This window comes from Chanodichthys erythropterus, chromosome 12 (genome assembly GCF_024489055.1).
Source record: "Chanodichthys erythropterus isolate Z2021 chromosome 12, ASM2448905v1, whole genome shotgun sequence".
NCBI lineage: Eukaryota > Metazoa > Chordata > Actinopteri > Cypriniformes > Xenocyprididae > Chanodichthys > Chanodichthys erythropterus.
This window is the reverse complement of record NC_090232.1, coordinates 42128253-42151490: the sequence shown is the minus strand read 5'-3', so window position 1 is coordinate 42151490 and position 23238 is coordinate 42128253. Positions and strand designations below refer to the sequence as shown.

Below are 23238 nucleotides of genomic sequence, written 5' to 3'. Positions count from 1 at the left end.
TCCCAATAAGGAAACAGGCACCACTTCTCCTGCACCCATTTATAACACCCTACAACAAAATAAACATCTGTTTAACACAGGGGGATTATGGGAGAATGTTTTTTTCTCTACTTTGCTCTTTTTTAACATTAACCCAGGTCTCGTTTCTGTTTGAGAAACATGATTAGTGTTATGTGTTCAAACACACATATGCACATATGAATGTGCCGCTTCCCGCTCCAGCCCCCTCCATTCCTGGATCCCTGCCATCCATTCTTCCAAATAACACTCTATGGCTGCAGCGGTTCGTAAGTCAATAAACATCACCTCCTCTATGCCTTTAAAAACCACCATCCCTCCCTGAACTCGTTTAAAAACCACCATCGCTCTCTCCAATCGTTTAAAAACCACCATGCCTCCCTTTTCACCACATTCTTCCTTAAATCTACAGTGTTATGGTGACACTGACACTGATCTGCGACCAGCCTTACAAACCCAAACCTATGATCAAACACATCACCTAACTGATCTAAGATCAGCAGCTATGAAGGCTAAGACTATCAAAGGGATTCACTTTAGTGCACTTTATTGGCATGACAAAAACACAAGGTGTAGCTGCATGCAATGAGAAATTGTGCAAAGTAAAATTAAGTTGTAAAACTTTGCACATGCAAAACTTGAGGCTAATGTGCTCTGGGTGGACACTAGGTGGTTACTTGCTGATCAGAAAGTACACCTGGAAATCACTGATTTTCTGGAGTCTCCTTCAATTCTAGTCTTGTGAGGGGTTTCACCCTTATTGTCATCAAAAGATTTATTTCAAGTTCTTCAAAATGGTACACACTTATCATCAAAATGGTAAGTGAGTGAGTGAGTGAATGTGTGAGTATATAAGTGAGTGAGTGAGTGAGTGCGTATATAAGTGAGTGTGTGAGTGAGTATATAAGTGAGTGAGTGTGTGAGTATATAAGTGAGTGTGTTAGTGAGTATATAAGTGATTGAGTGAGTGTGTGAGTATAAGTGAGTGTGTGAGTGAGTATATACGTGAGTGAGTGTGAGTGAGTATATAAGTGAGTGTGTGTGTGAGTATATAAGTGAGTGAGTGAGTGAGTGAGTGAGTAAGTGAGTATATAAGTGAGTGTGAGTGAGTATATAAGTGAGTGTGTGAGTGAGTATATAAGTGAGTGTGTTAGTGAGTATATAAGCGATTGAGTGAGTGTGTGAGTATATAAGTGAGGGTGTGAGTGAGTATATAAGTGAGTGTGAGTGAGTATATAAGTGAGTGTGTGTTAGTGAGTATATAAGCGATTGAGTGAGTGTGTGAGTATATAAGTGAGGGTGTGAGTGAGTATATAAGTGAGTGTGAGTGAGTATATAAGTGAGTGTGTGTGTGTGAGTATATAAGTGAGTGTGTGTGTGTGTGTGTGTGAGTATATAAGTGAGTGTGTGTGTGTGTGTGTGTGTGTGTAAGTGATTGAGTGTGTGAGTATATAAGTGAGTGTGTGAGTGAGTATATAAGTGAGTGAGTGAGTGTGTGAGTATTTAAGTGAGTGTGTGAGTGTGAGTGAGTATAAGTGAGTGTGTGAGTGAGTATATAAGTGAGTGAGTATATAAGTGAGTGGGAGTGAGTATATAAGTGAGTGTGAGTAAGTGAGTGTGAGTGAGTATATAAGTGAGTGTGTGAGTGAGTATATAAGTGAGTGAGTGAGTGTGTGAGTATTTAAGTGAGTGTGTGAGTGTGAGTGAGTATAAGTGAGAGTGTGAGTGAGTATATAAGTGAGTGTGTGTGTGTGAGTATATAAGTGAGTGTGTGTGTGTGTGTGTGTGAGTATATAAGTGAGTGTGTGTGTGTGTGTGTGTGTGTGTGTGTAAGTGATTGAGTGTGTGAGTATATAAGTGAGTGTGTGAGTGAGTATATAAGTGAGTGAGTGAGTGTGTGAGTATTTAAGTGAGTGTGTGAGTGTGAGTGAGTATAAGTGAGTGTGTGAGTGAGTATATAAGTGAGTGAGTATATAAGTGAGTGGGAGTGAGTATATAAGTGAGTGTGAGTAAGTGAGTGTGAGTGAGTATATAAGTGAGTGTGTGAGTGAGTATATAAGTGAGTGAGTGAGTGTGTGAGTATTTAAGTGAGTGTGTGAGTGTGAGTGAGTATAAGTGAGTGTGTGAGTGAGTATATAAGTGAGTGAGTATATAAGTGAGTGGGAGTGAGTATATAAGTGAGTGTGAGTGAGTAAGTGAGTGTGAGTGAGTATATAAGTGAGTGTGTGTGTGAGTATATAAGTGAGTGTGTGTGTGTGTGTGTGTGTGTGTGTGTGTGTGTGTGTGTGTGTGTGTGTGTGTGTGTGTGTGTAAGTGATTGAGTGTGTGAGTATATAAGTGAGTGTGTGAGTGAGTATATAAGTGAGTGAGTGAGTGTGTGAGTATTTAAGTGAGTGTGTGAGTGTGAGTGAGTATAAGTGAGTGTGTGAGTGAGTATATAAGTGAGTGAGTATATAAGTGAGTGGGAGTGAGTATATAAGTGAGTGTGAGTGAGTAAGTGAGTGTGAGTGAGTATATAAGTGAGTGTGTGAGTGAGTATATAAGTGAGTGAGTGAGTGTGTGAGTATTTAAGTGAGTGTGTGAGTGTGAGTGAGTATAAGTGAGTGTGTGAGTGAGTATATAAGTGAGTGAGTATATAAGTGAGTGGGAGTGAGTATATAAGTGAGTGTGAGTGAGTAAGTGAGTGTGAGTGAGTATATAAGTGAGTGTGTGTGTGAGTATATAAGTGAGTGTGTGTGTGAGTATATAAGTGAGTGTGAGTGAGTATATAAGTGAGTGTGTGTGTGAGTATATAAGTGAGTGTGTGTGTGAGTATATAAGTGAGTGTGTGTGTGAGTATATAAGTGAGTGTGTGTGTGAGTATATAAGTGAGTGTGTGTGTGAGTATATAAGTGAGTGTGTGTGTGTGTGTGTGTGTGTGTACTTGTTTTTGTGAAATATCAGGACACAAATGTGTATAATGACATGGGTATGACATGGGTATTACAAAAAGAGGTGAAATATGAGGACATTCAGCATGTCCCCACTTTTCAAAAGGCTTATAAATCACACAGAATGAGTTTTTGTGACAAAGTAAAAGTGTGCACAGTTTCCTGTGAGGGTTAGGTTTAGGGGTAGGGGTAGTGTAGGGGGATAGAAAATACGGTTTGTACAGTATAAAAACCATTACGCCTATGGAATGTCCCCACATTTCACAAAAACAAGTATGTGTGTGTGTGTGTGTGTGTGTGTGTGTGTGTGTGTGTGTGTGTGTGTGTTTGTTTTACGGCTTATAAGGACAGATTTCAAGACATTTCACAGAGCTATGAGGACCCTCCTGTTTAGGAGGACAGTTGGCTGTCCTCATAAAAATAACCCATATAAAACCTTTTCTAAGCATGTTTTAATACCTAAAAAGTGGTTTTCTCAAAAGTCTTTGTATACCAAAAACCTGACATATGTTGTATATTTGTGTGTCCGCCACTGCCCCCTATCGGTTGTCGTGGTCCCTGCATGCAGCGACACACAAGCGCGGGAAATTATACACAACGCGGGACTTTATACACAACGCGCGAAATTAGACGCGAATTCAACACTGCGCATGCTCAGATTAGCATTACTCATTTTGATTGACTGGATGGGAGAGAGCTTCGACTATCAACAGGTGATTCAATTTCCCGGGAGTTCTGGAAGTGCACGTTCTGGAGAAAAGGTAAGAAATAAATTATAAAACGTTTTAATAGGTTCGAATGATAAGTATGGTTATGGTTATGGTTATGGTATTTAGCAGACGCTTTTTTTCCAAAGCGACATACAAATAACAACAATACAGAGTTAAACTTAGCAGTAAAACGGGCCATTCCACGAAATCAGGGGCTTTTCAACTCTGGCAAATTAAAAAATAAGTTTAATCGATTTGTTTTAAACATCCATGAAATGAAGACCGATTAAAAGTACAAGAAATTGTATTGTGCCATCTCAGGCTATGTAATTTTTTATTTTATGACTACAAAACCTCATGTTTTGATATTTTTGTCATGCCTGCGCAGGTGAAAACATACTATAGTAATCTATAGTGTTTTAGAATCATACTATAGTAAATTGTAGTAAATTGTACTGTATATATATATATATATATATATTATAGTATTTACAATACTTTGTTAATGAATGCTACAGCATACAGTAGTATTAACAAAAGTGAACTGATAATCTGTTATGAATGCTGTAGTATACTTTAGTTTTTACTACAGTAAACTGTAGTGTATTGTAGTATAATATACCCTATAGTTGTAGAAGTTACTTAGTACAATATTGGGCAACGTAATTTGATTATATTACTATAGTTGTTAAATTACCACAGCAACTATAAACTTACCACAAGAAATTAATTCAAGTACTTTACTATAGTATGGTTCCAAAACACTATAGTATTTACTATAAATTACTAGAGTATGTTTTCACCTGGGTATTACAGACACATGCGTAACTATACAATAGTTTTAATTAGAAGTATGTTTATAGTTTTCACATATTTGAGCATATTAACAGGACTGACAATTGTAACAGAACTGACAAGACACATTCTTCAGTATACTCTGCACATATTTGTTTACATAATATTGTAAAGTTTTACTTTTTTAAATTGCACATTACATTCCTAAGAGATCTAAAGCCTGGTTTCACAGACAGGGCATCTTGAGACAAAACAATGACACTGATATATTTTATATTGATATATTTTAAGATATGTCAGTGCAAGTTACTTTCAGTTAAAACAGCTCAAACATGCATTTTAATCTGAGACTATCTTAAGACTTGTCTGTGAAACCGGAAGCTAATGTTTTAGGGTATTGAAATTAGACCCTTGTGTTCATCTGTCTGTGTATGTCCCCTCACAGAACTTAAAATATATTGATATACTGTTTACATGTTTGTTCTTAATTTCCTTAGCAAATTGTGTCATGCCACGGAGAACTACTCCCCTTCAGGATGCCATTAATCACATCCTTGAAGGAAGAGACAAGAATTCAATGTTAGAAATCAAATATATTAATCCAGTTAAAGGTGAGTGACTTTGACACACTGCAGGCTAGACTGATGGGTTACACTGCACTGGTTCTTGAATTGATATTATGACCAGTGGTTTTCAGTCTGACTATTAATTGTACAAATATCAATATAAATTAAAGTTGTTAATAGTATTTTAATAATATTTTAGTTAAAAGTGGGCCTGTCTGTTGCTGTATTCTACACTTGGACATGTATTCATTATTCTACATGTAGAATAGTGGATAGTCTGCTACCCCTGTGTCTAATAATGTTGTGTCCGCAGGTCGTGGTATCTTCACTTTAGCTGTTTTCAATCAAGGAGACTTCGTGGTGGAGTACAGAGGGGAGCTGATTGATGCAGCTGAAGCTGAACATAGACGTAAACTGTACCACAATGCATGTTCGATCTTCATGTTTGACTTCATATGGAAGCGGAAGACATGGTGGTAGGTTCAGAATGACTAATATGTTTAGATTTCTATAGTGAAAAGTCAGGATTTCTGAAGTAAAACTCATGTTGTTCTTAAACTTATCAACTATGCATCGAACAAATTTACTTGCATTGGATGTTGGCATTAGTGTAGTTGCTTACAAATGAATGTACAATCTGTTTAGTGCATGATGTTTGTAAATTTGCAGTATTGATGGAGCACTTGAAGATGGGTCATTTGGGCGACTGGTAAACGATGAGCACAAGGCACCGAATTGCAGAATGAAGTTGATCGAAGCAAAAGGGAAGCCACATCTTTGCCTTTTTGCACTGAAGGAAATTACGGCAGGAACTGAAATCACTTATGACTATGGTGGGAAAGAATGGCCCTGGCGTAAAGAGGTGAGTCATTTTGATTTTTTTCCTATGAATTAGTGTCACAGTTTAAAGCCTATGCTTCTAGACATCTTGATAACAATGAAATCATCTCTGTCTTAAAAGCTTCTGTGTGTTAAGCTGTGTCAGTTTCATGATGCCACAGATAATACACAATACCTATCGCTTGTTAGTGCCAACAATTATAACCAAAAAACAGAAGTCACTTCTTGGTGGTATTAAATCTGGTTTTCAGTCAATCGTGTCAGGTTAATCTTGAACTTGCATGACTCTCTCAGGTGATGCCAGCAAGCTTACCTGTATGTTTTGTCCTGTATGTTTTGTAGATTCCCCCTACTGTTACAAGCACTGCTGCCCAAGAGTCTATTAAAGACCGTTTTCAAGACCAAACCATGTCATCCACAGTCTCTATTGAAGGTCAGTGACTGTTTGACTTATGTTTTACATTAGTTATGGTGGGCAAATAAACGTATTGTGTCTATAAAGGATGTGAACCAGTGATGGTGTGGTGGCTTCTAGAGTGATGCACAACCCCACCCTCCCTGGCCTTCCTCATATTCTTTTCTGTGTTATACAGGGACCAGAGAGAGACCAGAAGTCCAGTCCTGCAATATAACATCAGGCAGTTCTGCTTGTGAGGTGAGGTTGAATACGGCTGTCTGTTTTACAACAATGGGACTTTAGTCAGTTCAACTGTACAATAACACAATTGTGCAGGTGATGTCCAAGTTCACATGTGCATTTTTCTGTTTAACTTGTTTAGACACAGCTCAGTGGTGCAAGCATCCCCTCTGGCCAACACTCTGTTGCAGAGCTTGGTGACCACGCCCATGACGTGGAACCCAATGTTTCCTCTACAGACTTATTCAGAGGTGAGTCCCTGCTTGAATAAGCAATGCCTGGTAAATACTGGGGTCTTGCAAAGCATTGTGCCTTCATGCCCTGTGTTCTCTTCAACAGACACTGAGTCGAGAGCAGAGTGTCAGTCATCCAGTCCCGCACCAGACAGCCCTGAGCATGAGGTTAGTTTGAATTCAGCTGTTTATCATGGCATGTAAGAATGAGAGTGTTCGTCTTAGGTGAAATGAACACTATATCAGCTGATGCCTGTTCATCTTTGTATATTGCTGTTCTTTTTTTTTTTTTAGGTGCATTGTGTCAGAGGTCAATGTGGCACTTCTCCAATCCCCTCTTTCGCAGAAGAAGTTGGTGTCCAGCAGCAGGAGGTGTCACCCCCTGTGTTCTCAACAGACCTTACCAGTGGTCAGTTAAAGTTTTGAGTAAACTTCTGGCAATGCATGGCATCCCTGAGGGTTTGCAGCATGAAAAACGTGGCAATATCAGGCCATTTATAGATGATTATTTTGTGTCTTGATGGATATTTTGAGTAGAATTTTTGTCTGTCAGGGATGTGAGTTGAGTATGTTATGCCTATATGTGGTTATATGACTTGAGGAAATCCAAGCACTGAATCTCCCTGTGTTCCCTTGTACAGAGACCGAATTGAGATCAGCGTGTCAATCATCTGGAGACACACCAAACGACTCTGCTTGTGAGGTGAGTTTGAATTTACCTTAGTTTTGAAATTGACCAATGTTAGAAGTACTGTGATGTTCCATGGAACACAATTTCCAGTGTTTTAGTAAACGTCTTGCAGCTGTGGTGGAAATGTGCTCTATTCAGTATGGATGGTCTTTTCTAACCACGGTGTCCCCCCAACACTGGTGTTTTTCTGAGTGTGCCACACACTGGGACTTCAACAGTGGAAGACTCAGGGTTTGAGCATGGGTGTCATTACAGGTCCGAGGGACAGTGTCCTTGCATACCTTGAGTCTGTCTGTGTCACTCACACACGTGCACAGATGTTCAATTTGTACTTTTTTACCTGTACTTTAAACTAAATTAATTAATTTTCTTACAATTGTTTTTACATTTCTTGTTTTACTTAAATAGATAGTCCAGGGTTAATAAACCCTTCCCTTGCTGTTAGGGGTGGCAGTGCTGTGGCTAGGAAGAATAATAATAATTGTTACAGCATTGGCCGAAGTTGTAGGCTAAAGCTATCTGAATGGGACAGGGAAACGACACTAAAATGGAGTTTCCTTCACCTATCGGTTTGCAGAAGAGAACTTGGATATTACCTATATGTTTATTGTAAAGTTGTACTAAGAGTTTAAAGCCACCATGTTCTAAATTTTTTGCAACTATGTAGGATGACAAAAGAAAAATTTAAATTATTTAAATACCAACACACACACACAAAAACATACTATTCTAACTATGGGGTAAATAATGACCAGAAAACATTTCATTAAAATAATAAAAAAGGTAAACAGTAAAAAACTGTATAGATATGCTATTGTCCAAGTAAAGGAGCTTATACCATAAACCACTGCAAATTTAATTTTCTAATGCTGTCAAAATAATAATTCACATAGCTCCTTTTTGAATTGATGATAAAGACTGACTTAACTTTTGCATTGAGCTAATTCAAATTCCAATGTGGAGAAAAAAAAAAAATCATTCCTTTCTACCCCTGCTGTCATTTTACTGGAACAAAACTTCTCTACAGGTCCGGAGGAACTACATGATGTTTGAAGCACACCATTGCTATAAAAATGAAAATGCCAACGGGAATCTCTACCGATCAAAGGCTTCACGTAACACTAAAAGCTAAATGTCAGGGTAAATCAACCTATAGACCTGTTGTTTTGAGGTTACCGAATGCTGTCAATGGGAAGAACAAGAACATTTTTTCCAACACAGACTAAAAGCAAAACAGCAGGTAACACAATCTGATAGGGGAGGGGAAACTCCATTTTAGTGTCGTTTCCCTGTCCCATTCAGATAGCTTTAGCCTACAACTTCAGCCAATGCTGTACCAATTATTATTATTCTTCTTCCTAGCCACAGCACTGCCACCCCTAACAGCAAGGGAAGGGTTTATTAACCCTGGACTATCTATTTAAGTAAAGCAAGAAATGTAAAAACAATTGTAAGAAAATTAATTTAGTTTAAAGTACAGGTAAAAAAGTACAAATTGAACATCTGTGCACGTGTGTGAGTGACACAGACAGACTCAAGGTATGCAAGGACACTGTCCCTCGGACCTGTAATGACACCCATGCTCAAACCCTGAGTCTTCCACTGTTGAAGTCCCAGTGTGTGGCACACTCAGAAAAACACCAGTGTTGGGGGGACACCGTGGTTAGAAAAGACCATCCATACTGAATAGAGCACATTTCCACCACAGATGCATGATGTTTACTGTATCTGTTCAACTTTTTATAAACAGCAAAATAGTGCAAGCATCCCCTCTGGCCAACACTCCGTTGCAGAGCTTGGTGACCACGCCCATGACGTGGAACCCAATGTTTCCTCTACAGACTTATTCAGAGGTGAGTCCCTGCTTGAATAAGCAATGCCTGGTAAATACTGGGGTCTTGCAAAGCATTGTGCCTTCATGCCCTGTGTTCTCTTCAACAGACACTGAGTCGAGAGCAGAGTGTCAGTCATCCAGTCCCGCACCAGACAGCCCTGAGCATGAGGTTAGTTTGAATTCAGCTGTTTATCATGGCATGTATGAATGAGGGTGTCCGTCTTAGGTGAAATGAACACTATATCAGCTGATGCCTGTTCATCTTTGTATATTGCTGTTCTTTTTTTTTTTTTAGGTGCATTGTGTCAGAGGTCAATGTGGCACTTCTCCAATCCCCTCTTTCGCAGAAGAAGTTGGTGTCCAGCAGCAGGAGGTGTCACCCCCTGTGTTCTCAACAGACCTTACCAGTGGTCAGTTAAAGTTTTGAGTAAACTTCTGGCAATGCATGGCATCCCTGAGGGTTTGCAGCATGAAAAACGTGGCAATATCAGGCCATTTATAGATGATTATTTTGTGTCTTGATGGATATTTTGAGTAGAATTTTTGTCTGTCAGGGATGTGAGTTGAGTATGTTATGCCTATATGTGGTTATATGACTTGAGGAAATCCAAGCAATGAATCTCCCTGTGTTCCCTTGTACAGAGACCGAATTGAGATCAGCGTGTCAATCATCTGGAGACACACCAAACGACTCTGCTTGTGAGGTGAGTTTGAATTTACCTTAGTTTTGAAATTGACCAATGTTAGAAGTACTGTGATGTTCCATGGAACACAATTTCCAGTGTTTTAGTAAACGTCTTGCAGCTGTGGTGGAAATGTGCTCTATTCAGTATGGATGGTCTTTTCTAACCACGGTGTCCCCCCAACACTGGTGTTTTTCTGAGTGTGCCACACACTGGGACTTCAACAGTGGAAGACTCAGGGTTTGAGCATGGGTGTCATTACAGGTCCGAGGGACAGTGTCCTTGCATACCTTGAGTCTGTCTGTGTCACTCACACACGTGCACAGATCTTTACTTTTTTTTTCTTCACAAAATTACTTTAGTTTCTTAGAATTGTTTTTACTTTTATTTACTTAAATAGACTAGGGTAATCAACCTATTTCCTTGCAGTTAGAGGTTATGTAGTGCTGTGGCTAGGAAGAAGAGAATAATTCCTTTCCCCTATCAGCTAGTTACCCGCTGTTTCACTAGTGGTCTGTATTGTAGAAAATTGTCTCATTCTTCTACCTACAGCACTCGCTGTCTTCAAACAACAGGGCTATAGGTTGATTTACCCTGGGCCTGGAATGTAACTTTTAGTGTTAAGCAAAGCCTTTGTTTGTTAGAGATCCCTGTTACAGATAATCGAAGTTAAGCAGGGTAAATCTAAATTTGGCTTTGGACACAGGTTCAGAAACTAGATGTGTTGTTTTTTAAATGCCAGATGAAGGTTTTCTTCATTATTTAGAGGAATTGTCTGCTTTGCCATCATCATAAGAGTTCCAAGTAGAAGCATATCTCTCTCTTGTGTGTGATGAGTGATGCCCCAACAGTTAGCCAACAGTTAGCCAAGCTTAACATAAGTCACAGGAATTGAATAGATATGCTTTGCTATTATATCTCTCTAGTAACTTTTCCCCCTTTTCATCTCTTCTGAAGGATTTGTAGAAATGGTTGTGTGAAAATAAAATAGCCAAATGTTGTTTTTTTTGTTGTTTTTTTTAATTCATGATATAATTTGTGTATGTAAATGTGTTTTTTATTTCATGTTTTAAATGTTTTTTTGTTTTGTTTGTTTTTTTCTACAGTGTACAATCCATAAGCTGGTTTTTGAATCGGTGAGAATTGACAAATGCTGGATATGCCATTCACCTTTGACATCTATCAGATGGCACGGTGTAAGATGCAAACGTAAGTGTGTTATTCATCTTATTTTAATTAATGCATTTCTCAGTATACCATAAGTAGTTTAATTTCATGCCATGGGTCAGTTCCAGGCTCACACCTATAAAGCATAAAAACATGTTGCTTGAATGTTTTCAGTTCAAACCATTGCGGTGGAAAACACTGTAGTGGCAGATACTATGACATACCACAGAAGTGAGTTTGCAAGCTGAGGCCTATGGCAGAGAACAGAGAGCATACTGCAAACTAATCGTCTTTTTGCAAAATTGCTAAGCATTTTTGGAATCAAAAAAGGCCATTGATGTGAAGTGATCATTTTTATTTTGGGGGGGTCAGTGAGTTGGAGAAGCCGCATCACAAATCTATCACGCAGGGTTTCCCTATCCCTGGAGACATTCGCCTTTGGATGTTGAACAAGTCCTTAATTCATTTGCTATTAGCATTTATATTTTTAGACTATCTATATTGTCCTATTGCTCTTTGTTGATTAGACTTAGCCCTAAGTTAGGCTACAACCTTAAATTGCAAATGTTTCACTCTTTCGTTCTGTTCGCTGCAGCTTGGTTAAAAGAGTCTTTCATGGACTTTATTCATTTGCAGTGTTAACCCAATTGCACAATGAGCGAAACACCACTGTTTAAAATTCGTCTGTACAACAATTCAACAAACTCATTTGTGACGTTATCATATTCTTGGTTTGAACCGCTACTGGAACATAGGGCAATGTTTGTGCTGCTTCGTCAGCATTTCTAAAGATTAGCTTGGCTGAAAAGCATAATGTACAAACGTTTCATTATGTCTAAGTGAGAATCAACAAATACAAAATACCCTCAAGTCCGTGGTGCGCTCAGGTCATTGCTGAAGTCACTCTGTAATTGCGCAGATGCTCACAAACTTCGAAGATGATGTTAAACCCTTCGAGCAAACATTGCATCAAACTTGGAAATTTCTTAGAATGTCTATGTTCTTAAAGTATCTGTCCAATAAGCATTCTCAAGTGTTTTTTTTTTTTTTTTCCTCTAACTTTATGCCTTCCAGTAAGTCACTGGGCCTATCTTTAGACGAGTTGATAATAGATTGAGTAGGCTTTTCGAGTTGACTTCGAATTTAGTTTGGCTAATTGTGATGATAATTTAATTTATGTAGGACAAACATTTCAACATTTCTATTCCACATTAGATCATTCTGCCAGAAGTCTTTGGGTCAAGGATGCATTCTGAAACATAGCCTATATGTCCTCACACCTTGCCTATTACACATAAAAAAATAAATAAAAAAAAATGTCTGTTTTTACAATAACAATGTTTTATAATCAGAATCTCAAACCTCTTGATTGTTAGGATGATGCCATATCATATTTGTAATTTTAAATCTGTTTGTATCTGGAAATCCCATCAATTTACAGCAGTCATTTTTTAAAAAAAATCTGCTTTTCATTCTAAACTCACTATGCTTTTGTTTTCAGTTAACTTTATGCTTATGTTTATTGGCGTTAGTGAATTTAATGTGTGGGATCACTACATACTTTTTTAACTTTGACTTTGAATGAGTAATGTAAATGCTCTGCCACTCCAGTGAATTTTACCTCATTGGTTGAATGCTATGTACATTTGTCTAAATGGAAAATGTTAGCCATCACTCAAACTGTGCATTTGTACTGAACCGTTGCATTTCTTGTTTTTGTATATTTCATAAGTGTGAAGCTGTTTGCATTTAATAAGAAGATTAGTATGTAATTGGTCAGCATGGGAAACTGATCAATTGTTGCCTAACACTGTGGTTTGCTTAATTTTGTCTGAAGAATGCTGTGGTGTGTGGCATAAAATCTGCCTCCAGAAATCCTCAGAAGACTGGGATATATCAGATGTAAGTGTACATTGAAGTATTATATGCTTAATATCAATATGATGGCTCTTAGCAGTTTGTTTTTGACATCCATCCTTCCCATGTGTATTTCTGTTATTTAAAGTATGCTGTATTTAATTAATGTAATTAATTAATTTGATGTACTTTACAGGATGATGTCTCATCTGATGACGAGTACATCCCAGAGTCTGTATCAGATCCAGAAAGCTCAGGGACAGAGTTGAGTATTGAGTTGCCTACACCACCCAAAAAGTCCCATACCACTAATATGCCTGATTTAGGCATTACTGTTGCTGAACAAGAACAGACCATAGATATACATGACAACAGTAAGAATATCCTGATGGATCTAGAAACTACTGGTGATCTCCAAAGTGACCCAGAACCAGAAAGCTCAGAGTCATACCAGCAGAAAACAAAAGTTGCGAGTAACGAAAAGGGTACTGTGGATATTCTTGGCCAAAGTAAATCCCCAACCAAATCAGCAAAATTCCTTAAAAGCCAAGTCAATTATTGTTTTGTATGTGGAAAACCTCAAACAAAATTTGCACGTCATCTCGAGAGGCATGTAAATGAAAATGCTGAAATTGCTCAGGCACTCCAGTTCCCCAAATCATCAAAGGACAGAAAGGTTCTTCTTGAGAAATTCCGAAACCTTGGCAACTTCAAGCACAACTCAGTTGTTAAAACCACAGGATCAGGCTGTCTTAAAGTGAAAAGGAGTTCCAAACAGAGCAGCATCCCTGAGACGTATGATTACTGCTTGTACTGTAAGGGTATGTTATCCAGAAAAGAACTTTCTCGACATATGAAAAGATGTGCTCTAAGACCAGAGAATAATGTTGAAGAGGGACCTGAGTTGAGAGACAGAGTCTTTGGTATAGCATCTGCTCAATCCACAATGTCCCAGCCAATTTCAAGTGAACTTTTGTCAGTGCTGGGCAAAATGCACAAGGATGACGTGTCCACTGCAATAAGAAATGACCATTATCTCATGCAGTTTGCCCAGTCCCTCTTTAATAAGCATGGGAGTGACAGATCTAAGCATGAGTATATAAGACAGAAAGTAAGGGAACTTGGGAGATTACTTGTGACTTTGCGCCACACAACAAGAATCCATAACATGGAAGAGGCAATAAAACCAGGCAACTTCTTTATTCTTACTAGTGCTGTCAAGAGAGTTTCGGGTTTTGATAATGAAAACAACACGTTCAAAGCCCCAAGTTTGGCCCTGAAAATTGGGCATTCTCTCAGAAAGATAAGTGACCTCATCATGTGTCGTGCTCTCATGGAAGAGGACCAAGAGGTGATCGATTCCATCAGGAGGTTTCATACACTTCATGAAACAAAGTGGTCTGAATTAGTTTCCCATTCTGCCTTATCAAACCTGAGTGAGGCAAAATACAACAAGAGCACCAGGCTTCCACTGGCCAAAGACGTTCAGAAGCTACAGTTATATCTTGGTCAGCAAGTGGAATTGACTAAGGAGAAACTAGCCGATAACCCAACAGCAGGCACTTATGCAGCACTAGCAAAGGTGACCCTCTGCCAAGTCATTTTGTTTAATAGGAGGAGGGAAGGTGAAGTGGCACGGATGACTGTAAAAAATTTTGAAGATCGTGACATGTCCCAACTAAACGATGACATAAGCACTGGGCTTACAGAAGTTGAGAAGAGACTTTGCAAACAATTCGCCAGAGTGGAACTGAAGGGGAAAAAAGGACGAAAGGTTGCTGTGATCCTGACTCCTGATATGACTGCTAACCTGTCACTCCTCATTAGTAAGAGGAAAGAGTGTGGAGTAACTGAAAACAACAATTACCTCTTCGCTATTCCTTGTAGTGATGGTCACTACAGAGGGCAGTTTGGTCAATTTGCAGATGCTTGTGGAGCCGAAGATCCTCAAAACCTCAGATCAACTAACCTTCGCAAACAGATCGCCACAATAAGCCAAGTCATGAACTTGAAAGATAATGAACTGGACCAGCTAGCCGATTTTCTCGGCCATGACATTAGGGTGCATAGGGAGTACTATCGACTGCCCCAATCAACAATTCAGCTGGCTAAGATCTCAAAGCTGCTTATGGCTATGGAGAAGGGAAGTGTGAAGGATATTCAGGGAAAATCTCTGGATGAAATTGGTGGTATGCATCATTTACATGTTGTTAAATCTACTTGGTGTATGTGTATATGGTTGGTGTAATAACAAATGTGATAACATTTTTGCAATGTCATTTAATAGATGACACAGACGATATTGATACCGGATCACAGCAACTCCCTAATGTTTCCACATTGCAAGGTACTGTTGAAATTGGCTACTGAAATTGTTGTATTCTGTGTTGTGGATTTTGCAATTGTATTGGTGAAATCTTTAAAATAGGCTTTTTTTATACATTTAGATAACAGCCTACTGTTATTTCAAACATGTATGAACTTTTTATTGCATTGTTTTTTGTTGTTGTTGTTGTTTTGTTTTTAGACAATGAAGAAATGTTGGCTTCTGTGACTTTAGGATCGCCTCACCTCTCCGAGACTGCAGCTGAAGGTATAATCTCAATAATGGACCCAAAGTTTGTCCAACATATCTCATGCAATGAGCTGGGATCTGTGGGTTCATTACAGTATATTAAAATGTTTTAGTCAGGAATTTTCCAGTAGTACGATAGTAAGAAACTTTGTTAGAAGCTTAACTTTTTATCATCTCTCTTCAATGTGACTAGGGATGGAACGGTATGAAAACTTCATATCACGATTATCAATATCATGGTTTTGTTAAAATGAGATGAAAATGTTCAAAAAGAACAGAGGCACACACTGAAAAGATTTCAACAAGTTTTATATTTCAAAATCAACCAACAACAAATAAATCAAGCAGCTCTATGCAGTGCCGCGTTAAGCCTTCGCGGGGCCCTGGGCTAACGAACGCAAAGGCCCCCCTCCCCCTCGACATCCATAATCGCGCGTCTTATGCGGATGAAGATTTTAATATGAATAAGATATCAATTTAAAACATGCAGACAAAAATGGTAAAAACATTTCTAGGATGGATTGACAACAACAATAGGCTCATATGCGCTCCTGCATCATTAGACTTTGCCTTGCTGATCTAAAAATGTAAAAAATAAAATTTAAATTTAAAAAAGGCTTTTTAACAAGTCCAAGTTTAAATTCGACCGATTCGACTCTGGCTTTGGAATTTCAGACTGGTCATATCATCATTTCAGATGTGATGTGTCTGAAGATTATTCTAGTTAATTATTCTGTCAGACTTTTTTTTAATGCACGTTTTATACCTAATAAATGTACTATTAGTTTCTTCTCTAAATGTTTCCATCACGTGTTATGTGCATTTTATTTCGTTAAAAAAATGTATCCACCCCAACGAGTGTACGAGTTACATTTATTCACTTGTGCAGTATCTTAAAATGTGCATATGTGGCCGTTTTTTTTCATAAAACCAATACGACTCGTTTAAAATTCTGTACTAACATTACCGCATGCATACGTTTCAGAAACCCACCTTAAAAATGACTGTCAAATGCAATAGATCATCATTAAGACATTGTATGGACCCTTTCTTTGTCCATTTATTCAGCTCCTTAATGATTTTAGTAGTAACAACATAGATAAGCTTTAGCAAGTTAATGACAACATTATTTCTATTATGCTTCATTTTTATGAACATGCACACGGCTTCTGTCTCGTGCACAGACGCTTGTGCAAAAAGTATTTGGCTGCGGAAAGATGCGTTCGGCGTGTGCACTGCGCACTATCTAGTGGACTTTTGTTTTCAAGCACTCAATTCACTTTCGCATGGGCTGTTGTACAGTACACACGGTCCGTGCCATCACAAAAATTGTTCTGCACGCGGACGGGGAGCGCGGACGCCTGCGAACCCTCCTGATGACGAAAATTACGCGATGCGAACGCCCGAAGTATACCTTGGTGTTAAGCCTGTAATAGCGGGCCACCAATCCACCCAGGCCCATATGCACGTGCATACCCAGACGCTACGCACACTGTCCTGGTTGTATTCTTGCGGTATTCCTGCGTGCGTGTCCGCTGCGCCTGTGAATCTTGATTCGGGTGTGACAACGATGCGTTTTAAAACGCAAAAGAGGATTGTCTCGCGGGCCCCCCAAGTGTTCGGGGCCCTGGGCTGCAGCCCATGTTGCCCATTAGGATAACGCGGCCCTGGCTCTATGCACTTTTCTTTTTTTGTTTTTAAGCAAGATTCTATTCAGTGGCATTTCCTTCCTTGGCAATAATGCATTATAACAGCGCACATCCACGTATCACAACGGACACGCTCTCTCGTTTCATTAATCCCACTTGTGTCTCTGTTTTTGATTGTATTGAAAATGATATCAGACGTTACTATTAATACTACTATAATTATTACTATAACTTGTTGTGATCATCTTGTCTGGACAATTTTGTACACTGTACAAAATGGATTTATAAGCAGGTTAGATTTAAAACATTAATCTCAATTCAATATGTACCAGTAATTATTTATGTGGTAAAGAAAATCTGTAATTAGTGCACAATGAATACACATTATTATCCTTTAAATGTCACCCTAGTCTTGTCTGAACTTGTTAGTTCGTCTTTGACTCAAAGCCACTTTCTGCAAGCTTTTCTTTGTGGAAGATTCACGTTACTATTTCCCAGATGTAGTTTTAGTATTGAGGTCAAAGTCCACTTGCCTTGTGTTTGCAGATTTGAAATGTTTTGCCCCTATAGCAGCGACTTTCTTCGTGCATGTTCTGCAGACAGGGTGATTATACTCTATTAAGTTTCCCTCAGGACTTTTGTAAAAGCCAAAATATGACCACACCTCAGATTTGGTCCTTTTAGAGGGCTGAAATCTCCTGACGCTGTCACTGCCTTCTGCCATTTCTTCTCATTAAAAAAACAATGTTGCGTGTTGCATCTGCATCGGACTAATGCTGGCTGAATAGGATTTACTGCAAGTTTTCAAAATCGTGATAATCAAACACGGTTTTAATGATAATTACATTTTAAACGATACTACTAACCTTCAGTACCTTTTACCGTGGTTTATCGTGAAACCGGTAATCGTTCCATCCCTAATTGTGACGCATATGCTTTGTGGCTATTATTTTGATATGTTCAGTAGTTTGCATGATCATTTTAAAACAACAGGGATGACTTGGCCTGTGTAAAATCTACATCATTTCCTAGTAAAATTATCACTCAAGGTATTGTTGCACATATTCACGCTCTCCTGACTTCATCCTGTTCAACAGCTTTGCCATGAGTATAGTTATTATAATAGAATTGGCTGTCTGCAGTTTTACATGTATCCCCTCCATGCCCATGGTGTTTGATTGGTAGACAGACAGGCTCTTTAAGCCTATACATTTATACTGTGCAATATTTATTTATTTATTTATTTTTTAGATGACCAGGGGAACGCTGCCTGTGTATCCTCTAGTTCACCTCATCTCCCTGACTCCGTTACTCAAGGTATTTAAATGTGGTGCCATGTCCATCTCTAGGTACAATTGCTAATGTGCAGTCAACACTTACATTATGTTTGGTTAGACATATAAAGCATACAAAGAAGCTAGATGTATTTTGTGTAATGAAATGTCATGCTAATAAAACTTGATTTTTAGCAAATCTAAAGTCAATTTATTATCACACACATTTTGTCTACACAAGTTCCAGCTTGTTTGGCAATTTTGAACACCAACATCCCTACCTGCAAGTACATCTCACTGTATCTCTTTTTCTGTATCTATCTTTTTTAATCTTCTAATCTTTTTTTAATTGTTCAGGTTTCCGTGTTTCATCGAGGCGGTGTGTAAAGAGACCATGGTCTGAGGAGGAGATACAAGCCGTGATGAAACACATGAGGCCTTTTATTGAAAACTCTGTCACTGTCACCAATGAGCAGTGCCTGAAGTGCAAGGAAAAGGAACAACCTATCTTGGAGACAAGATCCATTCAAAACATTAGAGATTTTGTACGCAACAGAGGCTTGGCCTTTAAGAAGCGTTCAAATGCTAAACACTAAATTTTGGACAGCCCGAGCCTTTATCTTTGTAGGCATGTTTTAAAAGTTGGTGTCCTGTGTTCAGAAATGGTTTAGGTAACTTAAGCTTTATTTTGCTCACAGGCAGAGTTTTTTTTTATGTGGTTAGCCTGGGCCTTTTAATGTCAGGATTCGCTTTTATTTTCCTTTATTAATTTTTACAATGCTGTCCTTTGTTAAGGAATTGATTCTTGAGGTGACTAAATCAAATATAGTTCAGTGATTCAACAAATGTTGTGTTGTGTGTGTAAATGATGATAAACCTAGATTATTATTTTCAACAATTTAGCTTAAATGCATGAGTTAAGTTTTGTAGTCAAACATAATGAAATCAACTGGGTTAAATATACTTGGTGAGACCTAAGCAAGTTGCGATCCTATTCGCAATCTCCACAGAACAACAAAAGAGCAAGCATAAATCAAGCAGGTATCGTTAGTCAAGCTTGCATATATATATATATATATCATATCCTCATCTTCAGTATTATCAGCTGTTATCAGCTCATTTACCCTCCTCCATCCCCATCTCCTCCTCTTGTCCAGTCAGGATATGCTATTCTAATTCCCCTGGAATCAGTCTAAATTCTTGAATGAATTTATACATTTAATGCCAACATTAATGAAATCTGCAATACATTGTTGGTTCGGTTCTGTTTACTCTTAGGGGGTTTATTGCTGCTCTTATCCATGCTAGGCTGCATGGATGCACAGGGAGTTCTTGCCTAGAACAGAACTATACCGCCAATACAAACTATATGCTAATAGTCAATCAATAATCGTTGACGATAGTGGTCCTGACAGAATTTAAATAATGTGATTAGGTTGTCTGAGAGAATCCTTTTTAAATAGGTTTTAACACATACCCTCACTTTGTGTAATTTGTGACTAATTTTGAAGAAAAAAATTGTATTGAAGAAAAACTCCATAATACATACATGGGGTTGAGTTCGTCCCAGTGGATGCAAGCACTGTTTTTGTGTTATGCTCCTAGTTGTTTTAATGGCGCTTGGCCCACCTGTTAGTAGATCCCATCAGATAAGAGCCATGGTGTTAGAAGTATAGAATGGAGTGATTGTCCTCCTTATGTATATTATTTGAAAAGTATGTCCTGATGTGATGAGTTATTTACAGCTTATGTGCCAAATTGTAATGCACAACAGAGAAAACAAAAATGACCTCTTAATATATTCCATATTATTATAATGGTGTGCCTCAGTCACTTTGGTCTTATAATCCATGTGTCCTTTCAAAGCAGGTTACATTCTGTGTATGTGTGTGGTGACCTGGCCTTACAGACATTACAGACCTTGTGTCCTTGCAAAGCAGGTTATACTTGGTGTGTGTGTATGGTGACCTGGCCTTACACACCGTGTGTCCTTTCAAAGCAGGTTATACTCAGTGTGTGTGTATGGAGAACTGGCCTTACAGACCTTACAGACCATGTGTCCTTTCAAAGCAGGTTACACTCGGTGTATGTGTGTGGTGACCTGGCCTTACAGACCCGGTGTCCTTGCAAAGCAGGTTATACTTGGTGTATGTGTATGGTGACATCACTGACCTTGTACACCACACTGTCCTTATAGGCCGTGTTACAGAAAAGTCTTTACAAACCACCAGAAAGTCTGAAAAATAGCCTTTTTTATATCTCAGTTGTGCAAAGAAAATGTTTTAATTTTAAGTTGTGTATAGGTTCACTGATTTTTTTCATGATTTTTGATGTGTTTTTTGTAGCTCTAGCACCACTGGAACCTGGTGTCCCCAAAGCCCTATGCCCAGTCTGATTTATTAAAAATTTCAAAAAATGTCCCTCTATCCCGATAAACGGGTATGTGTGTGTGTGTGTGTGTGTGTAAGTGATTGAGTGTGTGAGTATATAAGTGAGTGTGAGTGAGTATATAAGTGAGTATGTGAGTGAGTATATGAGTGAGTGAGTATATAAGTGAGTGTGAGTGAGTATATAAGTGAGTGTGTGAGTGAGTATGAGTGAGTGTGTGTGTGAGTGTGAGTGAGTATATAAGTGAGTGTGAGTGTGAGTATATAAGTGAGTGTGAGTGAGTGAGTATATAAGTGAGTGTGTGTGTGTGTGTGTGTGTGTGTGTGTGTGTGTGTGTGTGTGTGTGTGTGTGTGTGTGTGTGTGTGTGTGTGAGTGAGTATATAAGTGAGTGTGTGAGTGAGTGAGTATATAAGTGAGTATGTGAGTGAGTATATGAGTGTGAGTGAGTATATAAGTGAGTGTGAGTGAGTATATAAGTGAGTGTGTGAGTGAGTATAAGTGAGTGTGTGTGTGAGTGTGAGTGAGTATATAAGTGAGTGAGTGAGTATATAAGTGAGTGTGTGTGTGAGTGAGTATATAAGTGAGTGTGTGTGTGTGTGTGTGTGTGTGTGTGTGTGTGTGTGTGTGTGTGTGTGTGTGTGTGTGTGAGTGAGTATATAAGTGAGTGTGTGTGTGAGTATATAAGTGAGTGTGAGTGAGTATATAAGTGAGTGTGTGTGAGTGAGTATATAAGTGAGTGTGTGTGTGAGTATATAAGTGAGTGTGTGAGTGAGTATATAAGTGAGTGTGTGAGTGAGTGAGTGAGTGTGTGAGTGAGTGAGTGAGTGAGTGAGTATATAAGTGAGTGTGTGAGTATATAAGTGAGTGTGTGTGTGAGTATATAAGTGAGTGTGAGTGTGAGTATATAAGTGAGTGTGAGTGAGTATATAAGTGAGTGAGTGAGTGAGTATATAAGTGAGTGAGTGAGTGAGTATATAAGTGAGTGAGTGAGTGAGTATATAAGTGAGTGAGTGAGTGAGTATATAAGTGAGTGAGTGAGTGAGTATATAAGTGAGTGAGTGAGTGAGTATATAAGTGAGTGAGTGAGTGAGTATATAAGTGAGTGAGTGAGTGAATATATAAGTGAGTGTGTGAGTGAGTGAGTATATAAGTGAGTGTGTGTGTGAGTGAATATATAAGTGAGTGTGTGAGTGAGTGAGTATATAAGTGAGTGTGTGAGTGAGTGAGTATATAAGTGAGTGTGTTAGTGAGTGAGTATATAAGTGAGTGTGTGTGTGAATGAGTATATAAGTGAGTGTGTGAGTGAGTGAGTATATAAGTGAGTGTGTGAGTGAGTGAGTATATAAGTGAGTGAGTGAGTGAGTGAGTGAGTGAGTGAGTATATAAGTGAGTGAGTGAGTGAGTGAGTGAGAGTATAAGTGAGTGAGTGAGTATATAATTGAGTGAGTGAGTGAGTGAATATATAAATGAGTGTGTGAGTGAGTATATAAGTAAGTGAGTATATAAGTGAGTGTGTGTGTGTGTGTGTGTGTGTGTGTGTGTGTGAGTGAGTGAGTGAGTGAGTGAGAGTGAGTGTGTGTGTGTGTGTGTGTGTGTGTGTGTGTGTGTGTGTGTGTGTGTGTGTGTGTGTGTGTGTGTGTGTGTGTGAGTGAGTGAGTGAGTGAGTGTGTGTGTGTGTGTGTGTGTGTGTGTGTGTGTGTGTGTGTGTGTGTGTGTGTGTGTGTGTGTGTGTGTGTGTGTGTGTGTGTGAGTGAGTGAGTGAGTGTGTGTGTGAGTGAGTGTGTGTGTGAGTGAGTATATAAGTGTGTGAGTGAGTGCATTTGTGTGAGTGAGTTTGTGTGTTTGTGAGTGTCTGAGTTAATGTGTAGGTTTAGCTATACTTGTGAGAACCAAATGTTTGTGAGTGAGTGTGTGTTTGTTTGTGAGTGAGTGAGTGAGTGAGTGAGTGAGTGAGTGAGTGAGTGAGTGAGTGAGTGAGTGAGTGAGTGAGTGAGTGAGTGTGTAGGTTTAGCTATACTTGTGAGAGCCAAATATCCTCACTTATATAGTGAAATATTATGACAACTTACTGTTGAGGACATTTTACTGGTCATTGAAAGTTAAAAAGACTTATAAATCAGCCAAAACTTGTTTTTGTTTTGTTTTCATTCTAGTGTTTTGCACATGGGTTTCTATGATGGGTAGATTTAGGGGTAGGGGTTGGGTTAGGCCATAGAAAATATCATTAACTTGATCAATGGAAAAATCAATGGAAGCCTCAATGTTCTCACTAACAAATGAAACAAACGTGTGTATGTGGTGGTATGGGGTGTGTTTGTGTTTAGAAGGGGTAATATCTTTCATTTGAGGTTAGGAGAGAGTGGAGTTGCGCATGTTCTTGCATTCCACAA

General features: G+C 38.7%; 2 protein-coding genes and 1 long non-coding RNA gene across 20 annotated transcripts in view; 2 read left to right on the top strand and 1 right to left on the bottom strand.

Annotated features, from left to right (window-relative positions):
• Nucleotides 1-23238, bottom strand: part of LOC137032030 (nuclear factor 1 X-type-like) — a 126412-nt gene that overhangs the window by 80814 nt on the left and 22360 nt on the right. The gene's annotated exons all lie outside the window — the stretch shown is intronic.
• LOC137033048 (N-lysine methyltransferase KMT5A-like) lies at nt 4873-6347 on the top strand. Its single transcript, XM_067405116.1, has 3 exons — nt 4873-5064; nt 5333-5495; nt 5689-6347. Exons 1-3 carry the CDS (start codon nt 4962-4964, stop codon nt 5912-5914), a joined length of 492 nt encoding a protein of 163 aa, XP_067261217.1. The 5' UTR covers nt 4873-4961; the 3' UTR covers nt 5915-6347.
• LOC137032954 (uncharacterized) lies at nt 10489-13310 on the top strand. Its single transcript, XR_010896769.1, has 3 exons — nt 10489-11146; nt 12942-13006; nt 13158-13310. It is a non-coding gene; the product is annotated as an uncharacterized lncRNA (long non-coding RNA).

Bases quoted from the DNA above. Each gene is read 5' to 3' on its own strand.
- LOC137033048 (XM_067405116.1), top strand. From the start codon at position 4,962: ATGCCACGGAGAACTACTCCCCTTCAGGATGCCATTAATCACATCCTT. The intron at 5,065-5,332 runs GTGAGTGACTTT...TTGTGTCCGCAG, and splicing joins ATATATTAATCCAGTTAAAG to GTCGTGGTATCTTCACTTTA. The intron at 5,496-5,688 runs GTAGGTTCAGAA...GTAAATTTGCAG, and splicing joins TGGAAGCGGAAGACATGGTG to TATTGATGGAGCACTTGAAG.